We start from the raw sequence: 19,963 nt of genomic DNA on the forward strand, positions 1-19,963 counted from the left end.
CCTCACCAGCATCAGGCACTTTGCAAACCTTATTTGTGTACTTTGGGCTTTGAACTAAAAAATACTTATTTATTACAGGCAGCCACGACACAGGACCAAGAAACAAAAGAGCAGTAAGGAAAACATGGAAAGTGAATGGAAATCAGGCACAGGGACCGACATTTTTATCAGCCAGCTCCTAAATGTCAGCTGAAGCCCTGGGTTCACCCATTCTAGAAAGTTAAATCAATTTATACATTTAATTCACAGGATTCACTTTCATAATTAAACATTCATTTTGAGGGAAATGAGTTGAGAGCACACAGACCAGCTATGTGCAGCAGCTGATACCCACAACTGCTGATACGCTGCTGGAAAAATAAAAATGTATGAGAAGCAAGCAGTATTTCCTTAGGCAAATGCTGCTCCACAGCAGAGAACCAAGCTGGCACCCACCCACTGTGAAAATGCTGATTGTCCCCCTAGTACTGCCCTGGAAAAGCCCACACAATCAATCACCCCCTAGGAGTATCCAAGGAGATGAGAGAGACAACCAATATATATTAATCAGAACAACATACCAAAGTTTATTGATTACTTCAAACAAAAGTTTCTGTAATGAAAAAAGAGCAAGTTGCATTCATAAAAGGTAACATTCACATTCAATTTCCTTGATATAAAGCAACATAAATGTATAAAATTGCATTTAAGTGAAAAAAAGTAAGGTTGCAGTCCTTTTTCTTTGCAAGAAGCTGAAAATGTATCTGCTCATTGCCTGTATATAATTTACATTTTCTGTACACTACATTTAAAAAAAAAAAAATCATAGCTGGGAAATTTGATAAATGGTGAAGTATTAGGAAAGGTTTTCAACTGTGTGTATACAAATTTAATTTGAAGCTTTTATGCAATTCCAAGTCATTTATAATATTCTCATAATGATTAGGATTAGTTTTTGAAAAGTCGCTATGACTACACCAAGCTCCACTGTTATCACACAGGAGTTTTAGAGGGAATCTTAATTACTTTCCTTATCTTTCAGTGTCACTAGTCAGTGATAAAACTTCAACCAATTATTATGAGAAAACCCCAGCCTTTTTTCCTTCAAGTTTCTCCACCGAGAAGCCTGTACTGACCTTTTGCTGTACCTGAGGAGCACCGTGAGCATCAGGAACACGAGCACCCAGCACAGCACCCCTGTCCCACTGCTGCCTCACTGACAGCCCCACTGCCACTCCTGCCCCCTCCAGCCTCAGGAGGGGTCTCCTGCTCCCCCTGATTTCACAAGCCACCCACAGCACCCGGAATTCTGCTTTTGCCACTGCTGAGTGCCAAGGATCAGCTCTCCTGCAGGACCAGGGCAGCCTGGCTGTCCTGGCACCCAGCACTACACCAGTGCACCATCTGAAGATCCAAGCCCAAGAAAAACTGCATTTTCTTGCTACTCAAAACATTCCAGATGAATGCCAGCCTGCCTGTCAGCTCACACACCTCGGGCTTGAACACACAGCTGTTGCAATGGCTTGTTCCAGCTGGAGACAGGACACTTGGAAATGCCCAGAGAAAGACTTGGTTTCAGAAGGCTCTGTCTTGGGCCAGGCAGCAGAAATTATCCTGGTTCTGTGATTATTTGAACAGTTCACACACATGAGGCTCCACTGTTCCCACTGACACCGCCAGTGGAATTCCAGGGGAACGGAGTGACCCTTGGAGCAGAGCATGACAAAACAAACTGGGAAGCAAGGTGTCCTGCCTGGGACCATTCGGGCTTGGAATGGTTCTGAATCACAGGAATTGGGCATTTTAGTGCCCATTTTTTAGAGGTTATGTAAACACAAGTCAGCAACCGTGTATTTAAGGAGAATGGTTAGATTTGGCATATAGAGCACATCTTCATTGCATTCATCGTATACTTGATCTGTAGGCACCACATTTCTGCAAGGAAAGTTGAGCACGGGACAAGGTCTGCAAGTTGAATTCTAGGTCTGTGAAATGAGCTAGGAAAAGAGGAAAAAAAACCAAAAGAAAAGAAGAAAATGAAAGCTTTGCTCATGGACACATGCTGGCAGTGCAGCACGGAGCTGAGCTGTGCTCGCTGGCTCAGTGCAGACCCCACCCGTGCCGGGGCCAGCACAGAGCACATCACACTGTGCCCCTGTCCCCCCGTGCCCTGCCACGCTGGGGATGGCAGAGCAGCCCCAGGGGCTGAGCACTCCCCTCTCCCACTCGGGTGAGGCCCATCCAGCATCCCCACGATGCACCAGAGGCTTTGCTGGCAGCTGAGCCGCACCGGCTGCAGACAAACAGCAGGGATGGCACCAGAGAGCAAGGCTTGGTTCTTCCAAAAATTAACAGTCTGCAGTTCAACAAAATCTGGTGAGGGGGATGTTCTGTGCAGTCCCAAATTGTCCTGTTGTACAGACATGACACACAGCTGAGCGAGCGGGACCAAAGCCAGCGGCAGTGCAGAGCTTGCTGCTCCTGAAACCAGCCCCAAAGCTGCTCACAGGAGCTCCTCTGGGACACAGCACCAGGGAGGGACCACACACCAACCAGCAGGAGCACACGGGCTGCTCTGCCACTGCTCATGACTTAACACAGCAAGAGAAGCTGCTCTTTCCACACATGAACTATCAGAGGAAAAAAACAAAACTGAGTCAGGCATCTCACCTTTGCTGTGCAGAACCTAAAGAGCAAAGTCCTACCACCATGGTACAGGTAGATTTAAAAAAGAACATGCCAATTTAAAAAACAAGATGTAAAATGAAATCAGGTTAATGTACTCAATTTTAAACTGTCTTCTTTTTTCTTAGTGCAAATAACTCAAGATGCAGTTTGATACACCTGCAGGTTGACAGGCACAGCCCATGTCCCTGGGATCAGCCAAGGACTGCTCTGTCCCTCTGAAGTGTTGGAGCAACTGCACAGTGCAGTAACGCAAGCACAGCCACAGGAGCCTGGCCACTGGGGCTCAGAGTCTAGCACAGCCACAGGAGCCTGGCCACTGGGGCTCAGAGTCTGGCACAGCCCAGCTTCTGGCATTCCTTTTTCCCCCATGAAAGCTTCCTTCCATCACAGCCACAAAACCTTCTCTTCGCTCTCCAGCAGGAATAAACCCATCAGCAAACTGGTTGTGGGAGGATGCTCTGGCACTTCCCAGCACTGCAGCTCTTCACGTGGCCACCGCTGCTGTGGACAGACCACGGACCGCTCCCAGCTCCACCTGGAGGAGAGAGTGGCAAAGGTTTCTCCCGAATTTCAGCTGATCCTGCCCGTGGCAGCACCAGGAGAGGGGTCCAGGGCTGCAGCCACCTCCTGTGCGAGGGGAGCAGCCTCTTCCCAGGGCCTGCGGGGGCTGGAGGGGAATGTCACCGGGTTGAAGTCTGTGCTACTTCTTTGGTCAGGCAGAGCAGAGCTGGGAGCAGCCCTGCTGCTCTCGGGCAGATCTGCAGCGGCACAGGAGCCTCGTGTGAAACGGGGCTGGCACTGCACTCTTGCACTTCAATCCACGCTGCTTTGGGTGAACTCCTAAAGATGTTTCTCAGCCTCCAGTGCTGTAGGATTTGGCAGAATTGGCTTTTCTGGGAGGGCAGGGAAGCCTCAAGACCAAAGACTAACGGGTAGCATGGGCCAGTGCCCTGGCTGCTCAGAGTCCTTGGTGCTATCACAGGTCACTGCCAGGTTAAACCATGGGTTTCCTACAGCATGGCAACGTGCAGTGTTTGTGTGGAGCACTTTAAGGTATCCTGAGAGGATATCTCTCTGCCAAATTAGTAACAGCATCTTCAGCCTTCACATAACCATTCTCTATACGTTTGTATGACACTAACACAGGCAGATCAAAGGGGCCAGCCTGCAAAAATCAGAAGGAAAACAAACATGGATTGCAACTGTTACATTTCAAAACCCATTAACCTTTTCCTGGGTGATTTAAAAAAATATATAGGAGAAGAAGAATGATTAGGCCATGATAAAAGTGCCAAATATCATTCACAACCAAGTACTCAGGTGATAAATCAGTTTTCACAATTTGCAAAGTGCTGCATGAAGTCTAAGAGCAGCATCTGCCACTGCCTCCTGCAGCTCCTGTTCTGCGCTGGTCCAGCCGCCTCCCACACCAGTCTGCACCAGTAAGTGGAGGTGGAGAGCACCACCTAATGCCAGAGGGAAGGACTGGCTGCACAGAATGGGTGCCACTGCACTGAGGCCTGGCAAGGCTGGCTGCCGGCCCTGCCATGCCCATCAATCAGATTTCTTTAGCAGCAGTGTGGGCACAAAGGTGTGAGAGGTGTAGCTAGTCTGCAGGCTTATGTTTGCAGCAGCCACCACACACAACATCTCCCCTAAACACAGAATTGTGAATTCAATTAGGCACTTTTCCTTTTTTATTCTGCTACTGGCTCACTACAAAGTTTAAAATCAACTCGTACGAGGATGCTCCGGGTGTGTGTGCAGACACACGGACACCGAGACATGCCTCTGTCCCATGTGCTGACACACACACACGAGTACATGTGTTTAGTTTCCATCTGGATGGAATTACAAACACACTTATTTCTATCTGACAGAACAGCATGCACCCTAGAGAAAGGGATTTTGGTACAATTCAGATGCAATACTGGAATCATTTTAACAACTGAGGTTTCCATCCTTCACTGTAAATGTAACAGCATTAGCTTTTAGAACCAGTGTTAGCACAATTCAGGCTGCACTCTCAAATTAAATATTGTGCTAATATTAGACTGAAGTAGCAGTCAGATTGAAAGATTTGTTTACATTTTGCCAAATATTTGAAAGGGTCTGCATAGATATGGGATTCTGAAGAAGCTGGATAGCACAACATCCCCAAATTAAAATGCATCCCAAGCATTGCATCTCCATTCCACAAGGACAGGTGCCCACACCAATAGTTGAGAGGATTACAAGAACCGTGGTTTAATTGATTTGGAGGGGGTTACATTTGGTTAATCAATGCCACCACAACCATCCCAACTCCTCTGGACAGGGTACCTGTTACAACACATTAGACTCATCTGAGAATGTTCTTAAAAGGAGTGGTGTGGCAGAAGGTCTGGCCGACAATGAATCAGGTGCCTTCCTGCTGCTCTGCAACAGCGAGGCAAAGAGACTTATAGCACCCAGAGCTCACCTGCCTGCTCCAGGGCAGCCCACACAGCCACCCCAGCTCACACAGGACGGCAGCCACACTGCCACCAGCCCTGCAAGAGGCACGGGGGGAACACAGAACCAGCCCTGCTCCCCAAAACGTTTGGGATTTATGCTCAGCCCTGCTCCCCAAAACGTTTGGGATTTATGCTGCAGGTGCTTTTGGGGGAGGAGCACGACATCCCCATCTCCACACAACTGGTGTTCTCAGAAGAGCAAGCCATGGTGGAGATCTGCAGTGAATGCAGACACTGGGGACGTGCAGCCGAGGGGCTCTGCTGTGGGTGACCCCACCAGCCCCATGGCCAGCAAGTCCAAAACCACCCTTGGTGTGAGGGCTGTGGGCTGTGCTGACCACTCACACAAAGCACAGCAGCACTGACAAACGGGATGGACGGGGCAGGTGGGCACTGGGGAGCCCCTCCAGGGTCAGACAAGCCTGAGACACTGCACAAGCCATCCAGGGGACTATCAGCACCAATCCCACCTCGTCCCACTCCTGTCTGGCCCAGTGACACAAACCTACAGCAAGGAGGGAGAGAGTCACCAGCTTTGTCTGTGTCCACCTCACCTGAGCACGAGCAGCTCACCCACCTGAGGGGCAGCGAGAGACCCAAGGGGGAGAGACAGACGGAATAGTTAAGCAAAAGATTGAAATTAAGGCAGAAGGTGGGGAAAAGCAAGGTTCTGCTGTGTGAGCAAATCTAAAGGTGGGTTTTCAGGAGTTAGGCATCAGAAGGAAGAAAAAAGCAGTCGAGCAAGCAACACATTGCGACTCAGAAAGGAAATCACCTTATTCACTCCAAGAAAAGCTGTGATTGCTGGAAGTTTGAGAAAGCATGAAGATAGTGGATGTTCCTGAGGAAGGAAGGCGCTTCGTTACCTAGTTCACAACAGCACAAAAGACAGAAAATTGCAGTACAAGAAAGAGAAAGGCAGAAACCAAGGAAAACACAAATGCGCTTTGCAGTTAAAAAAAACCAAACAGAACCAAAACAAAATAAAAACAACCACCACATTACCACACAGAAAATTTAATACAGGCTGAGCAGAGCTGACGTGCTGTGTTATAGGAAACTGGGGGTGAAACCCTGTCCCACAGGGATCAAGGGCAAATGCCCAACAACCTGGCCTAAGCCTGTCCTCCCCTCCCAGAAGGGACCCTTGGCCACCAAGCTGTGCTTCAGGCCCCCTTAAAATGTCCCTAATTTTGTTTTCCACTGTATGTTTCCCTTGGGACACTGATCTTTATTTTATTTCAACATTAAGGTCAGGATTCTCAACAAGGGTTTTGATTTGAAATTATCTATCTGGTCCTAGATGCCTTTACAAATCAGGCAGCTGACTTTGGTGCCTGATGGCTCACACAGATATCCAGAGCTGGTATCTCCTTCAGGCACTTGTAATAAAGCTCTTACTCAAAATGTACATTCAAATATGGCTCAGCCTGTGTTTAGTTTGGGACGCAGATCTGAAGAGACTTTTCTAGTTGACACTCACTTTGCTTTGCTGAGTGATTTCACAAGAGCCTTTGTTAAATGAATTAAAAGCACTCTTGAAAGTAAGTATTGCAAGAGGGAAAGGATCTTTGGTCAGCAGCTGAAGGCAAACCAGGTCCCCTCCCAGGTGAGTTGAGCTGGGGCTCAGAAATCCCCAGGTCCTCCTTCCAGGCACTGTCCCAAAGTGTCCCATGTCTGCAGCTGAGAGCACCTCTCTCCCAGCCCAGTCAACAGGGGTGGCCAGCTAGAAACTTTTAAATCACACTCAAGTGAAGAAGTTATATGGATCCTCACAAAACACAACCACAGCATTTTACCATCCCCACTGATTTCAGCTTTAATGATGCCCATCCCTGGGAGTGCCCAAGGCCAGGCAGGATGGGGCTCTGAGCAATGTGACCTAGGGAACATCTGGGAACATCTGACCTAGGGAACAGCTCCCTGCCCATGGCAGGGGCTGGAATTGGGTGATCTTTAGGGAGCCTTGCACCCCAAACCACGCTGTGACTCCTGCAGCGACCAGGGCTGAGGTTACCTGACCGTATGTGACCCACCCCATGTCCCCTCAGCCGTGCCCTGCTGCAGCCCTGGCACACACAGAGCCCAGGGCACGAGGCCAGGGCTGGCTGGCAATCCCCAGCTGCTGGGCCAGGGCAGGACCTGCTGGGCTGCAGGGCAGGAGAGCTGCTGCAGGAGGGGGAGCATGGCCAGGGGAGAGACAAGGGCAGGGGCTCAGCACAGCCAGCCTGGCAGGGCTGGCCCCCACCACTTGCAGGAGCAAAGGAGAAAACTTCAGAGGTTTCCACTTCTAAAGGGTGTCCTGCTCCCCAGCAGTGAAGGAAAGCTGCTAAGAAACCAGACAGCTCCCAGGGAGAGTGACCATGGTGGTCTGAGCCTCTGGTCAGTGATGCAGGATGGGCAAATGTGACAAGACCTGACCCAGCTCCCACTGCACCAGCCCCTGAGGACATACCCGGGGCAGCATCCTGCTTTTCTGACACAAAATCTAGCAGGTGTTGTCAGGACAGGATAAAGTGTGTTTGGTGATCAGTTCAGGCTGGACAAGGCTTAGCACTCCTCTGGGAGACACCAGGGAAGGCAGCTAAGCAAAGGCACAGGTTGACTCTCTCCCTGCTACAGATCTAGGCAGTATTTTTAGAATAACTTTTCGATATTTTTGGCATGTGAAAGAGCAAGACAAGACTCTAGAAAGCCTTCCTTGAGATGTGAGTGGTACGTGGTATTGTTAGAGGTTCATCTGGTGCCTAAGGGTAGGAACAGTCTTCCTAAAAATACAGTGTGATACATCATCTTGTTCCTTACCTGATGATTCTTCTCTTTTATATTTTTTAAAACTATTAGAAGAATTTCTGGGAAAAGGCTGATAAAGATCAGGAGAATTATTGCCAGCCATGTGGAAACAGAAGTCAGCATATGAGCAAATACAAAATACATTCTTTGCTGCTTCAAAAAAGGCCTGAAAAAGAAAGGATACAAATAAATTCCGGTTAATGTGGGTTTTCCAAGAAGATCAGAATTAAAGGAGACTTCAGGTAATGCTATTAGCAGTTATGCCTCCCTTTCAGACAGAGGGATACAGCACAGAAACCCACTGTCCATCCTTCTCCTAATCCATCTCCTGCCTCCAGCTGCACTGTTTCTGGAATATTGTCATGATCCATTTTGCATCTCCCACATCTGTTTCTTTTCAGGGTGGGAAGGGGTTTGAATTTAGCCACCATCACTGAAAGATAAATTATTCACCTCATCAAAAACCAGGTCATTGTATTTCAACATCAGACTTTGCTACAGCTTCTGGCTTGGCTTTGATAGTGGAAATCCAGAGTCTCTCTCTCACAACAGGTTATTTACCCCTTCCTCCTTTCCTTGGTGAGGGAGAGCAACCAACAGCTGCTTGTGAAAAACACCTCATCAATAAGTGATGACAAGGATCCCAAAGTAGTTTTTGCTTACTGTTGGATCAAAAACATTGAGCTATGCAAGTTTTCAGTAGAAAACTCACACATTTAGCATAGAGATGTGGCTAGATTGCAGATCTGGATCTGCTGGTCAGCAAAACTTAACTGAAGAGCTAAAGCTTGTGACCCCCACACGAAGTGTTTAAATCTGTCCCACATCCTCCTTAGCAGGTTGCTGGATCAGGATGCAGGCAATAGCCCACGGCAGAGCAGAGGTGTAAAACAGAGATGCTGCCCACTGTCAATGCCAACTGAACATTTGCTGCAGCACAGGAAATACAAAACCAGTCATGTTTGTAGTGTACTACTGCTCACCTGCTTTTGCAACACAGTAAACCTAAAATCCTGGGTGCACTCAGACCAGTGAGAATTTCTTCTACTCAGATCCATGATTTCAACACCAGGACTGGCTTTCTCCTGCTTATTTTTCCCTCTGTCCCACAGGGCCAGGTCCTGTTGCTCTGACTCTGCCTCACCTGTTCCTTCTGTTTTCACTGGGCTTCTTTCCACACAAATTCTTTCTGTCTCTCTCCTCCACACACACAGACCCTAAAGGTTTACTCCAGAACCTCCCAATAAAGACAGGAGCCTCAGCAGCAGAAAAGCAAAACCCCTGCCAAGGCTGAGCACCTGGATGATGCCCAGGCTGCTCTCTCCTTCAGGCTCAGACCTCCTCAAACACCTTATCCTGCCCCAGCCCTCTTCCAGCACGGCCCTGGTGGGTGCTGGAGGGAGGCAGCCCTTCCCACCCAGCGGGGAAGGAGCAGGGCTGCACACACCTTGCACCTGCAAACCCCAGGAGTCCCTGAGGAGGGGATGCTGCACTGCCAAACCTGCACTGCGCATCCCCCGAGAAAGGCCAGGGAAAGAAACAGATACTTGCCAAATGACTCCTCCCCAGAAGAATGAGAAAAACACATAGAAAGCAAGGGAGCCCCAGATCACAAAGTGGTTCATCCACGTCCAGAACCGGGTGTCTAACGCCAGCTGTGGGAATAAAGAGAAAAAACAAAGAGGCTTTAGGTGCAGAGTGCACTGCATGGTGTTTATATGAAATTTCAGCCTGCTTTCACATTAAGGCTGAAGGCTCTCCAAACAGCCACTTCTGTGCATATGGGCACCAGCAAAAACATTTCCAATGCCCACAGTCTGGCACAACGTTAGCAGGGAAGCAGTGACATTCTAGTTGTGAGTGACACTCTTAAATTGAATAAATTTGATGCAACCTGATGCTACAGGAAAGAAATGTCTAAAGGTTATGGGGACTGTAATTGCCTCTTGTCACCACCTGCTGTCCTGAACCAAACACCAAAGACCTTTTGTAAGGTCTTATGCAAACAGTTTGTTCTGGAAAGCTCCATGAAAGAAAACAGATTTGCTATTGTTATGTGACATGTGTGCTTTTGTGATCACTTTGGCACTCGGCCTTGTCAGAAACAAGGTGGACAAACCCAAATTCACTATTGCTCCTCTGCTCTTACTGGAACTGAACATCACGAGGTGAAAGTGTGGGGAAAAGTCAACCATAACCAACTGCAGTCCTCAAAACAGGGGAAAAATATAAAAATAATTTAAACAGAACAAGCACTTAAAGACCACACACTACACAAAGGAAAGTAAGCTGGTTCTGCCTCTGTGGGAGAAGATTTAAGTGTGGTGGGAAATCCTCAGAGACTTCAGCAGTCACCACATGATTCCACAGCGCACACAGGAGCCTTGGGAGGCTGAACAGGGAGGGGAGATGCTGACCTTGAGCGTGACGGTGAACACCAGCACGGTGAAGACAATGGTCCCAAAGGTCCAGTTTCCAAACACCTGCAAAAGAGCCAGCACTGCCACAGGCGCCCCAGCCCCTCTGCCAGCCCTTCCCGGGGGCACAGAGCGGGACGGGGACAGGGACAGGCGGGGAGCAGAGAGGGACAGAGCCACGGGACACAGACACTGGGACAGCTCCTGGCACACGGACAGCTCCTGGCACACGGACACTGGGACAGCCCCCGGCACACAGACAGCCCCCGGCACATCTCCCTGAGCCATGCAGTGCCACACGGACAGACGGGTGACCAGGGCCAGGACGGTGACAGACACAACTCCTACTAACAGCAGTGTGGGTCCAGGACACAAGTCACTGCACCACCTGCAGCTCGGGGTTGCCTGGCAATTTACTCAGTTTCTGCTTTCTCGCCACACTCATCACCATCATCATCATCATCATCTCTCTGCAGCCCCCTCTGCAGAATGCAGCAGTGGGTACTGAGCCAGCTGGTTTGGTCTGTGGGTACTGAGCCAGCTGGTTTGCTCTGTGGGTACTAGTGACTACGCACACAAAGAAAAGCAGATACTGCATATAAACCCAGTGATGGCAATGAATGGGAGAGGTGCTTACCAAAGGCTGTCAAGTTCTGAATGCATACGTTAAAACAGAAAGTGAAATGTAAAAGTTTCCAAAAAATACAAAAAAAATTAAAGTCAATAGGCGTGAAAAACGAGTTAATCAAACAGACATGGATATTATGAACAATTGCTGGTAGCAGTTCTTACAGGCGTAAGTGTTTACAGGACATAACCACAGATCTTACTGTAGTGCCACACAGACTTGGCCTCTGAAGGCATTTACAGAACACATCAGTGCTTCATGTTTCATCCAACCCAACCAGAATGGCTACAGATACAGAAGAGCACTGATCTGACAATACAGGGGCTTGACTGCATATAGCTGGGGCCATAAATGCTGGCACTGATGCAATGCATAAATATAAATACATAAATTTATCAGCTTTTCTCCAAGTGTTAGCCGCTAAGAAGAGTTTTGGTATTTTCAAGGGCCACAAGTGATGGTGTAAAGAAGTTTCCCATCAGCCAGAATCTAATAACATGCTGCACATTTCCTTGGGGAAAGGGCCCTGAAACAGCTCAGGCCACCACCCTGGCAGCTGCCCTGCACTAATGCTTTGCTCTTTACTCAGTTAACCAGCAAAGTAAGAAAAAATCTAAAAAAAAAATTAAAAATAAAAAACCCTCCATCTTTCTTCCTCCTCTTACTGTGCAAGTTCACCCCAGCAGCTCCCACAGCAATGCAATAATTCATCCCCACAGCAGAGGCACGGGCAAGCAGGCAGCAGGGACAACATCCTGCTGCCTCCAGCAGCTGGGGACTTCTGCTGGCTCCAAAAGAGGAGAAAAAGGCTTTGACTGGAGCAAAAAGGCAGCCCCAGCCTCCCTGGCTGAAATCACAGCCCCAGGCAGGCACAGCACGCCAGCAGCCCCACACCCTAACCAGCAGCATCTCCTCAAGGTGGGCTGGCTGAGCTGCTGAGAGCCAGCCCAGCACAGCCCATTCCAGCTGTCACTGGGGAAGGACAGCCACTGCTCCTGCCCTGGATCACCCAGGAGGGGACGAGCTCAGAGCTGTGTGCAGGACCATCACTTCACCTGGGGAGGGTAACCGGCTCTGCCCCGTTTCCCTGAGATCTGGGAACGCTTTTATTTCAAGCATTTGCTGCAGGATCACACCATAAGCAAGGCTGCTTTTATTTGAAGCATTTGCTGCAGGATCACACCATGAGCAAGGCTGCAGTGTCGGACAGGACTGGAGACACAGCGCACAGATGAAGCAGATATTCCCTGCCAGGCGCAGCAGAGGCAGCACACACAACAAAACACTCCAACACTCATCCTCCTTTCTGCTGGGGCGTTACCTTTCCGTTGTCTTCCAACGAAGAGTTTTGAAAAAGAAAATAAACCCCAAAGAAAAACACGAGTCCTTCAAAGGCGCCCAGAAAGGTCCAGTACAGGAAGGGCCTCCACTGCAGCATCGCATTGTCCGACACCTTCCTGCAAGAGATGCAGTGACAAGACCATCACCACCACGCTGAGCAGGTGCTGCAGACCTCTCACAGGCAGGGGACTGGGGGCTTTGGAGCAAGCCCTTGCAGCAGGAGACAAGGAGGGAAACCACAAAAATACCTTCCAGGACACACAGAACACTTCTAACATGCAACTGCTGATCTTGAGAAGTCACAAGAGGTTCGGCATATGAATTGTCTTTCTCTTCTAGGTAACTTGGATGAAAAAAGCACAAAGTGAACAGAGGCAATATTGTCCTGAACCTCTCCTGCAGCCCCTGAGCTGCCCATGGTATCTGACATTACCTGCTACATTTTAAAGGCAGGGTAAGGCTAAAGAGCAGCATTATGGGATGCATGAAATCCATGGTGTGCTTCCCTCTTTTTGTTGAATGCACAAAGTTCTTTTTTGAGAAAAGCTCTGCAAGTCCTGTTCCCTGGTGTTTTTCTGCACAGGCTGAAAATAACCTCCTGAACTGTATGGTGGGTGTTTTTATCACAGGGGTTGTAGCAGGAGGCTCTTGGCTGAATACAGGATGAGATCTGGCATGGAGGCAGCAGCAGCAAAGGGATGGGCCACGAGCAAAGCTCTGCAGTGACCACACACAGGGCCTGGGGAGCAGAGGGCAGCTATCAGGGCAGGAGGGAGTTAAAAACAGCTCCCTGCATCATTACCTTCTCAGATTACTTTCTGTACAGTCCCCACCGTTTCTGCATTAACTCCTAAAGCAATGCACCCATTTTCAGCCAGATGCACTCTGCAAAGCTGTGTAGGGCTGGGCTGCTATAACTGCAGTTTCTGAAATGAGATCCTACCAAAACCTACACACGACAGTGCTGTGACCACGTTCTGACACGGCACAACTCAGAGAAGCAAGGATAAGCCAGACTGGAAGCGTGGGGAATTGCAAAGAGACAAAATACAAGCAGCTTCCTCCCTGTGAGCTTGTTTTGCACTCCCATTTCTGTCCTGCAGTGCTGGTGGCAAACAGGCTTTTCCCAGCCTCGGATCTGCACTGCAGCAGCTCAGCACTTCCCCAGCAGCAGCGCAGCGGGCGCTCTGCAGCCACAGCACATGCACAGCCACGAATATTCACACTGAGGCTGCTTCCCCTCAAACACAGACCCCAGAGAGCACAGAGCCCACCAAGGGAAGGCACAGGGGCCTGCTGCTATTGCTCTGTCACACAATATTCAATTACCGAGCTATTTAAAAATCCAGACGGTGGCACTTTGCCACGGAGCAAAGGAATATAGAGCCCTAATCAACCATGGCTCTGAGTGTTTACCTCAAAACCACCCAAGCCCCTTCCCAGCCTTACAGCTCTTGTTGCATTCACCGATTTTTCTATAGCTAAGGCAACGCTGACACAGTATTTTAGGCACCTGCTAGCTCCCTTTGGTGTCTCTGCACAGACATCACTCTTGGCTCGAGCACAGCTGAGGTGCCACACGTGGCTCCTCCACTGCTGAGGAGCATCACAGCCAGTGACAGGGCTGGCAGTGACACTGGCCAAAGCAGCCCCAGCTGGCCTCTTCCACAGGGTACAGCTGACTGCCAGGCTGGGGAATCAGCAGCAGGATGCACAGAGAGGGGTTTCCTCCAAAACACATCTTCCTCAGTCTTTGCTGAAGGGCTGCCCCAAGCACATGTGTGGGCAGGGCTGGGAGGAGAATGGAAAGCATCTCCGGTTCTGTGCAAGATTGGAGCCTCTCCCTGCTGCAGCCAAGGAGAGAAAACAAGAAGCAAAGCAGAGGGAGACAGCCCAAGCTGTCCCTTCCCTGGGCAGTGTGGCAGAGAACCGTGTGTGGATCCATGGGCAGAGCTCCCTGGGTTCTGGTTAGGGGACCTGGCTGTGCAGGGCAAGCCTGGGGAACACAGCCATTTGTACAAGCTGGGACACACCTGCCTGAGCTGGGCTTCAGGAACATTCATCTTTCTGAAAATGAATGGATCTCTTTTGCTCCTGAAAGCTGCATCTGCCCTCCTGCACCCCTCATAACACGCTCCATCATGTGCCTGGCTCAGAGGTAACCTCAGTGGATGCTCTGGCCACACTCACAGCTCCATTCTTCTCTGGATGAGTTCCAGCGACAGTTTACCCTTTCACAGACACAGCAGTGCAGTTTGCCAGACCAGAACTGTCAGAGCACGAACAAGCAGCAGCAGGCAGTGACCACAGGGCTGCTCAGACTGAATGCGGGAACAGCCGAGCCAGGAGGGACAGAAATGGCTTTTTCTGCACCTGGTGGTGCCCCCAGCCCTGACACAGGACAGGGCAGCTGCTCACACTCCAGGAGAGCTCCAGCCATGGCTAAGGGCTGTGCAGAGGTGCACCCAGCCCAGCACTACTCACATGTAGAGCTGAGGGTCCGAGGTCAGCGTGTCGATGCTGATGTGCTGCTCCAGCAGGCTGTAAGCCAGGATGGGCAGCGACGTGAAGCAGATGTTGTACATGGTCAGGTAAGCAGCATCATACAGCGGCTTACAAGAGGAAGAAAGGGTTAAATGAGACAGAAAAACGCCTCTCCACAAAGAAATGAAACCATACATTTCCAGCACCCACACGCCCTCCAGATGCCTCCCTCTGTCACCCAGCACAGCTCCCCTGCACTGGAGCTGTGCTCTGTGCAGCGCAAGGGGAACAAGGCACCTGCAGGCTGCATGCCCAGAACCTGCCCCTGCTGGCAGCAGGTTTTGGGACTGGCTGCTCTCATCTCCAGCTTATCCTCCAGGAAAACACGACTGACCAGCCCTCACCACAGCCTTCCCCTTGCTGCTCTTGTGCTGCTGTTTCTATTAATACATCTGATGCCTCCTGTGGCTCTCTGAAGACTAGACTGTTTTAGAGGAACTATAGGTTCTTTTCTTAAAAAGGCAAGTGTTTCTGCCAAAACAAGCAGAGAATTCTCTCTCACCATTTACTCTTCCCATTACTTTTGAGCCCAGACAGACACAGAAGCCCCTTAAGTTGACACAAAAGGCAAAGCTCTTGTCTCCAAGCACAGGAACCCACCCACCACATGGATCTGCCCCTCTGATGCTTACTGGGATTAAACAAAGCTCTGATAACACTCGTTGTGTGTCTTTTTTTAAAAGACATAAAAGAATGAACTGTTCTTCCTTCTGAGTGACATTTTTAATGCAGTGAAATGCAGGAGAGGAGACAAGATCAGGAAACCATTCAAAACTTGTTCTTGTAAGAAAAGCAGAAGTAGCAAAATCAGGTGCTGACAAACCAGCTAAACCCTTCTCTCACTACTTCAGGAAGGTGTCCACCTGTGTTTTTACAGCTGGTGGATGGGAAAGGAAAGAAGGCAGATTGCTGTCTTTTCAGTTATGGTCTCAGAATATTATGTTCCAGATATGGTGCTGAGCAACAGGGTCAGCTCCTGCTGTCCTCTAGAGCAAGGTGGTGAAGAGACAGGATGCCAAAAGCCAAATCTCTGCTAGGAGGCCTCATTCTGCCCCTTGCTTTTTATCTTGCCTTTATAGACAAATTACTGGAAGTTACCTGCTGTGAGAATCCACAAAAGAACTGGTATAAAAACTGTGGTAAAATGAAGCAAAGGTTCTAGGAAAACAAAAGACAAATGGTCAGCAGGGAAGCACTTGACTTCTCAGTCTAAACCCCAGCAGTTTTTCCTGTTATCAGACATTAGTGTCTGACGTTACAACATCAGACAAGGTAGGGCACTTGCTCAATCAAGCACAAAACCAATCCAGTGAGCAGTTAGCATCTGCAGGAGACACTAGAAGAATGCTCACATTCCCCTGGAAGCACTGTTTCCAATGGACAGGCACATGGCAGACACAGCCTGTCCTAGGCAAGGAAAACACAGCTTCAGAATATCCCCCATTTTTTTTTTCCTATTATTTTATTATATTGCCAAAGAAATGCACAGGATAAACAAAGAAATCAGCTGCACACTGCCCCTTACCTTATAGAAGAAATACTGTACAAGGTGTGCTATTCTCACATAATATAAATGCCCATGTGCTAGTAGCAGTTTCCTTAAGTGTTTGAACTTTGGCACAGCATAGTCGCTGTTTCTGGAGGCCTGGCGTCCCTCTTTGCCTTTAATCCCTGCAGACAGAAGCATGGCAAGGGTTAATCCCGAAGGGGCTGGAATCTGGGTGCTGCCCACCGGGTTTGCTTACATCACTCAGCAGCTCAAGGCATGACAAAGGCTGAGTTTCCCTCCTGAGTGCCCCAAGAGACCAAACACGAGTATTTTCTGTGTGGCTCTGGCTCCACAGCACTCAGACCTGCCCCTGGAGTTTTTAAGCTATATTTAGGCTGCTCTGTGATTTCCTGTGTAAGAGTGTGGCAAAGGGTGCCTAGGCAAACCTGATGAGAGATAAGGGATTGGTTCCCCGTGGGCTGGCCTGCATCTCACACAGCTCAGCTATTCCCCTGCAGCTGCTCAGCCTCCTGAGACATCCCCAGACGGTCACAGTTTGGGAACATCCTCTGCAGTGACCACTGACAGAGAATGGTGCTAGCACAGGGGAGCAGCAGCAGATGATCTCATCCCTCTCTTCCACATGGGGATGGTAAAACATGGGCACAGGCTGCCCAGGGAGGCTGTGCATGCCCCACTCCTGGGAGCATTCAAGGTCAGGCTGTGCACAGCTCTGAGGCACTTGATGGAGCTCAAGATCTCCCTGCTCACTACAGGAGTCCCTGCTCACTACCCTTTAAAGGCCCCTTCCAACCCACTCTATTCCACGATTCTGTGACCTCAGGCATGAATCTGGAGTTAAACTCTGCCTCCAAAGAAAGCAAGAACAGATTTCCCACATTTTCCAGTGGCATTGGTTTAGCCACATGCAATCAGAAATACCAACTGCACCTCAGTAGTGAGCCCCAGCCAGAGCAGACAGGTCTGGGCTGTGAGATGGGTGTTTCAGGGACTCTTACCTATTCCAACATGTGCTTCCAAAATCATACTGACATCATTTGCACCATCCCCTATCGAGAGGGTTATTGGGCTTCCTTTTGTGTTCTTCACCATTCGCACAATCTAGAGGATTTTAAAAGAAAGACAGCAGCACAACCCAAAATTCAGTTAAAAAGCCTCCAGAGCCCTTCCCACTGCTCCCCCCAGGACAAGCAATCAGGCTTTTACAGCAGCAATGTAACACCTGGGGAGCTGAGGTTAATAAAAGCCCTCTTTACTCGCTTTGCAGTCACAACCAGAGCAGAAGCCCAGTCCAGCTGTGCAGGGCTGAAGGACAGTATTTAAAAACAAACCAGCAGCAACATCCTGCTCCGCCCTTCTGCCAGACCCTGTTCTCCCAAAGGTGGGTTCTCACACATCTCAGGGTGCAGAAACACGTCACTTATCAGGCTGGGACATCATCTGCTGGAATGAGGAAGTCACAGACTCCACTTGACAAATTTGGAAAGGAAAACCAAAAAAAAGAGCAGACTGGGAGGTTTTGTTTATTTCTAACTGGCCTGGGTTTATGGGTTCCTGCCAGCATGTCAAACAAAGGGTTTGCATTCAGAGTGGAAAGAATGGTGTGCTTTCATCACGCCCCGAAGCCCGGATGAGGCTCACACACAGCCTGGGGAATCCTGCCTGCCTGGGATGCTGAGGTGCAGCCCCAGCTGTGAACTCAGCTGTGTCCCCAGGCAGGGCTGGGGCAGGGGAGGTAAATAAATACCTGTGCCTTCTGCAGAGGAGCCATCCGGCAGCACAGCACTGCAGTGCACTTCAGGCAGATCTGCAGGAAGATGCTTTTGTAGTTGCTGGAGCCAGAGTCCTGCGAGGGGTTGAGGATCAGCGACAGTGTCGAGCCGTCTATGATCAGTCCATACTCCTGACTCAACGTCCAGCTTCTGGCACAACGAGGAACACATCTCAGACTTAACCAGACTAAACCTAGCTGCTTGTATCATCTGAGTGAAAAAAACTGGCTTTGGGTTCATCTTCTTCCCACCCATTTGTCGGGGCTTAGCAATTTTAAAAAGCTCAGACTTGGCACGTGCCCTTCACTAAAGGAACAGTGCAACAAAGCTCAAAGCCAACAATACCAGAGGTGATGAGCAAAGCAAAGGAACCTCTCACAGTGTCTGCAAGGAACCAGTCCCCAGGCCCACGGCACAGCCCTGCTTCCCCACCAAACCCGCACCTGAAACGTGCAAGGTGGGTCCCCGGGCTCACCCACCTCTTCAGGCCCCCCCGGTTTTTGGGAATGTCCTGAATCAGCTTTTTGTGGTACTCCAGCAGCAGCTCATGGAGCCGATCCTCCTTCCTTTCGCTGTCGCCCACCGTCCTCGCCGTCAGCTCCAGCAGCTCCGTGCTGGTCTGGAAGAGCCTGCAGGCGTAGCAGGTGGATTTGGCCGTTTCCATCTTGTCCCCTGTCAGCACCCACACCTTCATGCCAGCGGCGTGCAGGGCTTCGATGGTCTCTGCCAGCTGCTCCTGCAGCCTGCGGGAGGAAGCAAAGCATCACTGCCCCTCATCCCCACAGCCCGAGCCTGGCCCTGCAGAACACCAGCCCAAGAGAAGCTCACTGACTTCTCTCACGCTGGGGAGACCACCACCACAGGAGTACGGACTGCAAGTCAGCAATACCAAACCTCTATTTGCAGGCTAAAAGAGAAATCACTGCTTTACACTCTTGACTCTTAGAGGCCTCACAGTAAGAGTTTAATTTACACTTGCAGTTACTATAACTGAATGTGGAATTGAATTTGTTTTGATGTGCAAATTAATGCTGTGCTTAATTCACTCTCCAGAAGCGCAAGTATTTCTGTAGTTTCATTAATAAATCCCAATTCCTACTACACCAGCCAATTTAAGCAACTAGGGCACTGTGAAATGGGTTGTGCCATGGTGTAATTAATTGCCCTGGACACTGCCAGCATCTGCCTGGCTGTTCAGCTCCACCACGGTGAGTGCAGGCCACAAGTTCACAGCACAGAGAAACCACAGGGCAGGTGGAGTCCCTCCTCACCTGTCTTCTACAGCAGTAGCCCCAATCAGGTGCATGTCTGCTTCTGTGTCATCAAAAACCTTGGCCATCTTCTCCTCCCTGTCCTGCAGAGCCATCTTGGCTTCATTGAGCTGTCTGTCAATTCTGTCATACTCCTTCTCAGTCAGTTCTTTGAAGGCCACGCAGAGCGTTCTGTAGCCATCCTGGCAGCGGGAGGGAAAGAAAACAAAGTGGACAAATGCCCTAAATCCAGATTTTTTACAGCTCCTCCCTTTAGGGTTGTCTGCCATCAGTGCTTCTGGCAGTACCGACCCTGAGGGCAGGGATAATTTGTTGGCTTGTGTCAAAAAAGCAATTTTCTGTGTTTAAACAGAGTAATCGTGGTTCTGCTTCTTATGTGCAGAAAGAAACCAAGAGAAGGAGCAGGCTGGGAGCATGCAGCCAGCAGGGAGAGCAGGACTGGGCCCACCACGACTGGGACCAGGCTGCTGATGCTGCTGCTATTTTTAACTTGCCTGGGAGACGCTTGGACACAACTGTGATGGA

At 49.7% G+C, this 19,963-nt stretch overlaps 1 protein-coding gene across 7 annotated transcripts in view; it reads right to left on the minus strand.

The window, feature by feature from the left end:
* Positions 1–538: 538 nt before the first annotated feature.
* The window catches only part of ATP11C (ATPase phospholipid transporting 11C (ATP11C blood group)), a 52,589-nt gene continuing 33,164 nt past the window's right edge, over positions 539–19,963 (minus strand). For 2 of the 7 annotated variants that reach the window (XR_012055896.1, XR_012055900.1), the window contains exons 18-28: positions 19,439–19,620; positions 18,647–18,910; positions 18,143–18,317; positions 17,394–17,496; positions 16,411–16,556; positions 15,984–16,043; positions 14,826–14,953; positions 12,322–12,457; positions 10,373–10,438; positions 7,968–9,610; positions 539–3,832 (exon numbers count right to left, since the gene is read on the minus strand). Coding sequence is in view for 1 of the 7 variants with exons in the window: in XM_032748333.3 (XP_032604224.3) it covers positions 5,939–6,028; positions 7,968–8,121; positions 9,507–9,610; positions 10,373–10,438; positions 12,322–12,457; positions 14,826–14,953; positions 15,984–16,043; positions 16,411–16,556; positions 17,394–17,496; positions 18,143–18,317; positions 18,647–18,910; positions 19,439–19,620 (1,608 nt within the window). In the remaining 6 variants the exon portion in view is untranslated. Of the gene's footprint in view, positions 3,833–5,937; positions 6,029–7,967; positions 9,611–10,372; positions 10,439–11,009; positions 11,026–12,321; positions 12,458–14,825; positions 14,954–15,983; positions 16,044–16,410; positions 16,557–17,393; positions 17,497–18,142; positions 18,318–18,646; positions 18,911–19,438; positions 19,621–19,963 lie in introns of all 7 variants that reach the window. The other 5 variants (XM_032748333.3, XR_012055897.1, XR_012055901.1 and 2 more) reach the window with 5 other exon arrangements.

The sequence above is a fragment of the Taeniopygia guttata genome, chromosome 4A (genome assembly GCF_048771995.1).
Source record: "Taeniopygia guttata chromosome 4A, bTaeGut7.mat, whole genome shotgun sequence".
Lineage (NCBI taxonomy): Eukaryota > Metazoa > Chordata > Aves > Passeriformes > Estrildidae > Taeniopygia > Taeniopygia guttata.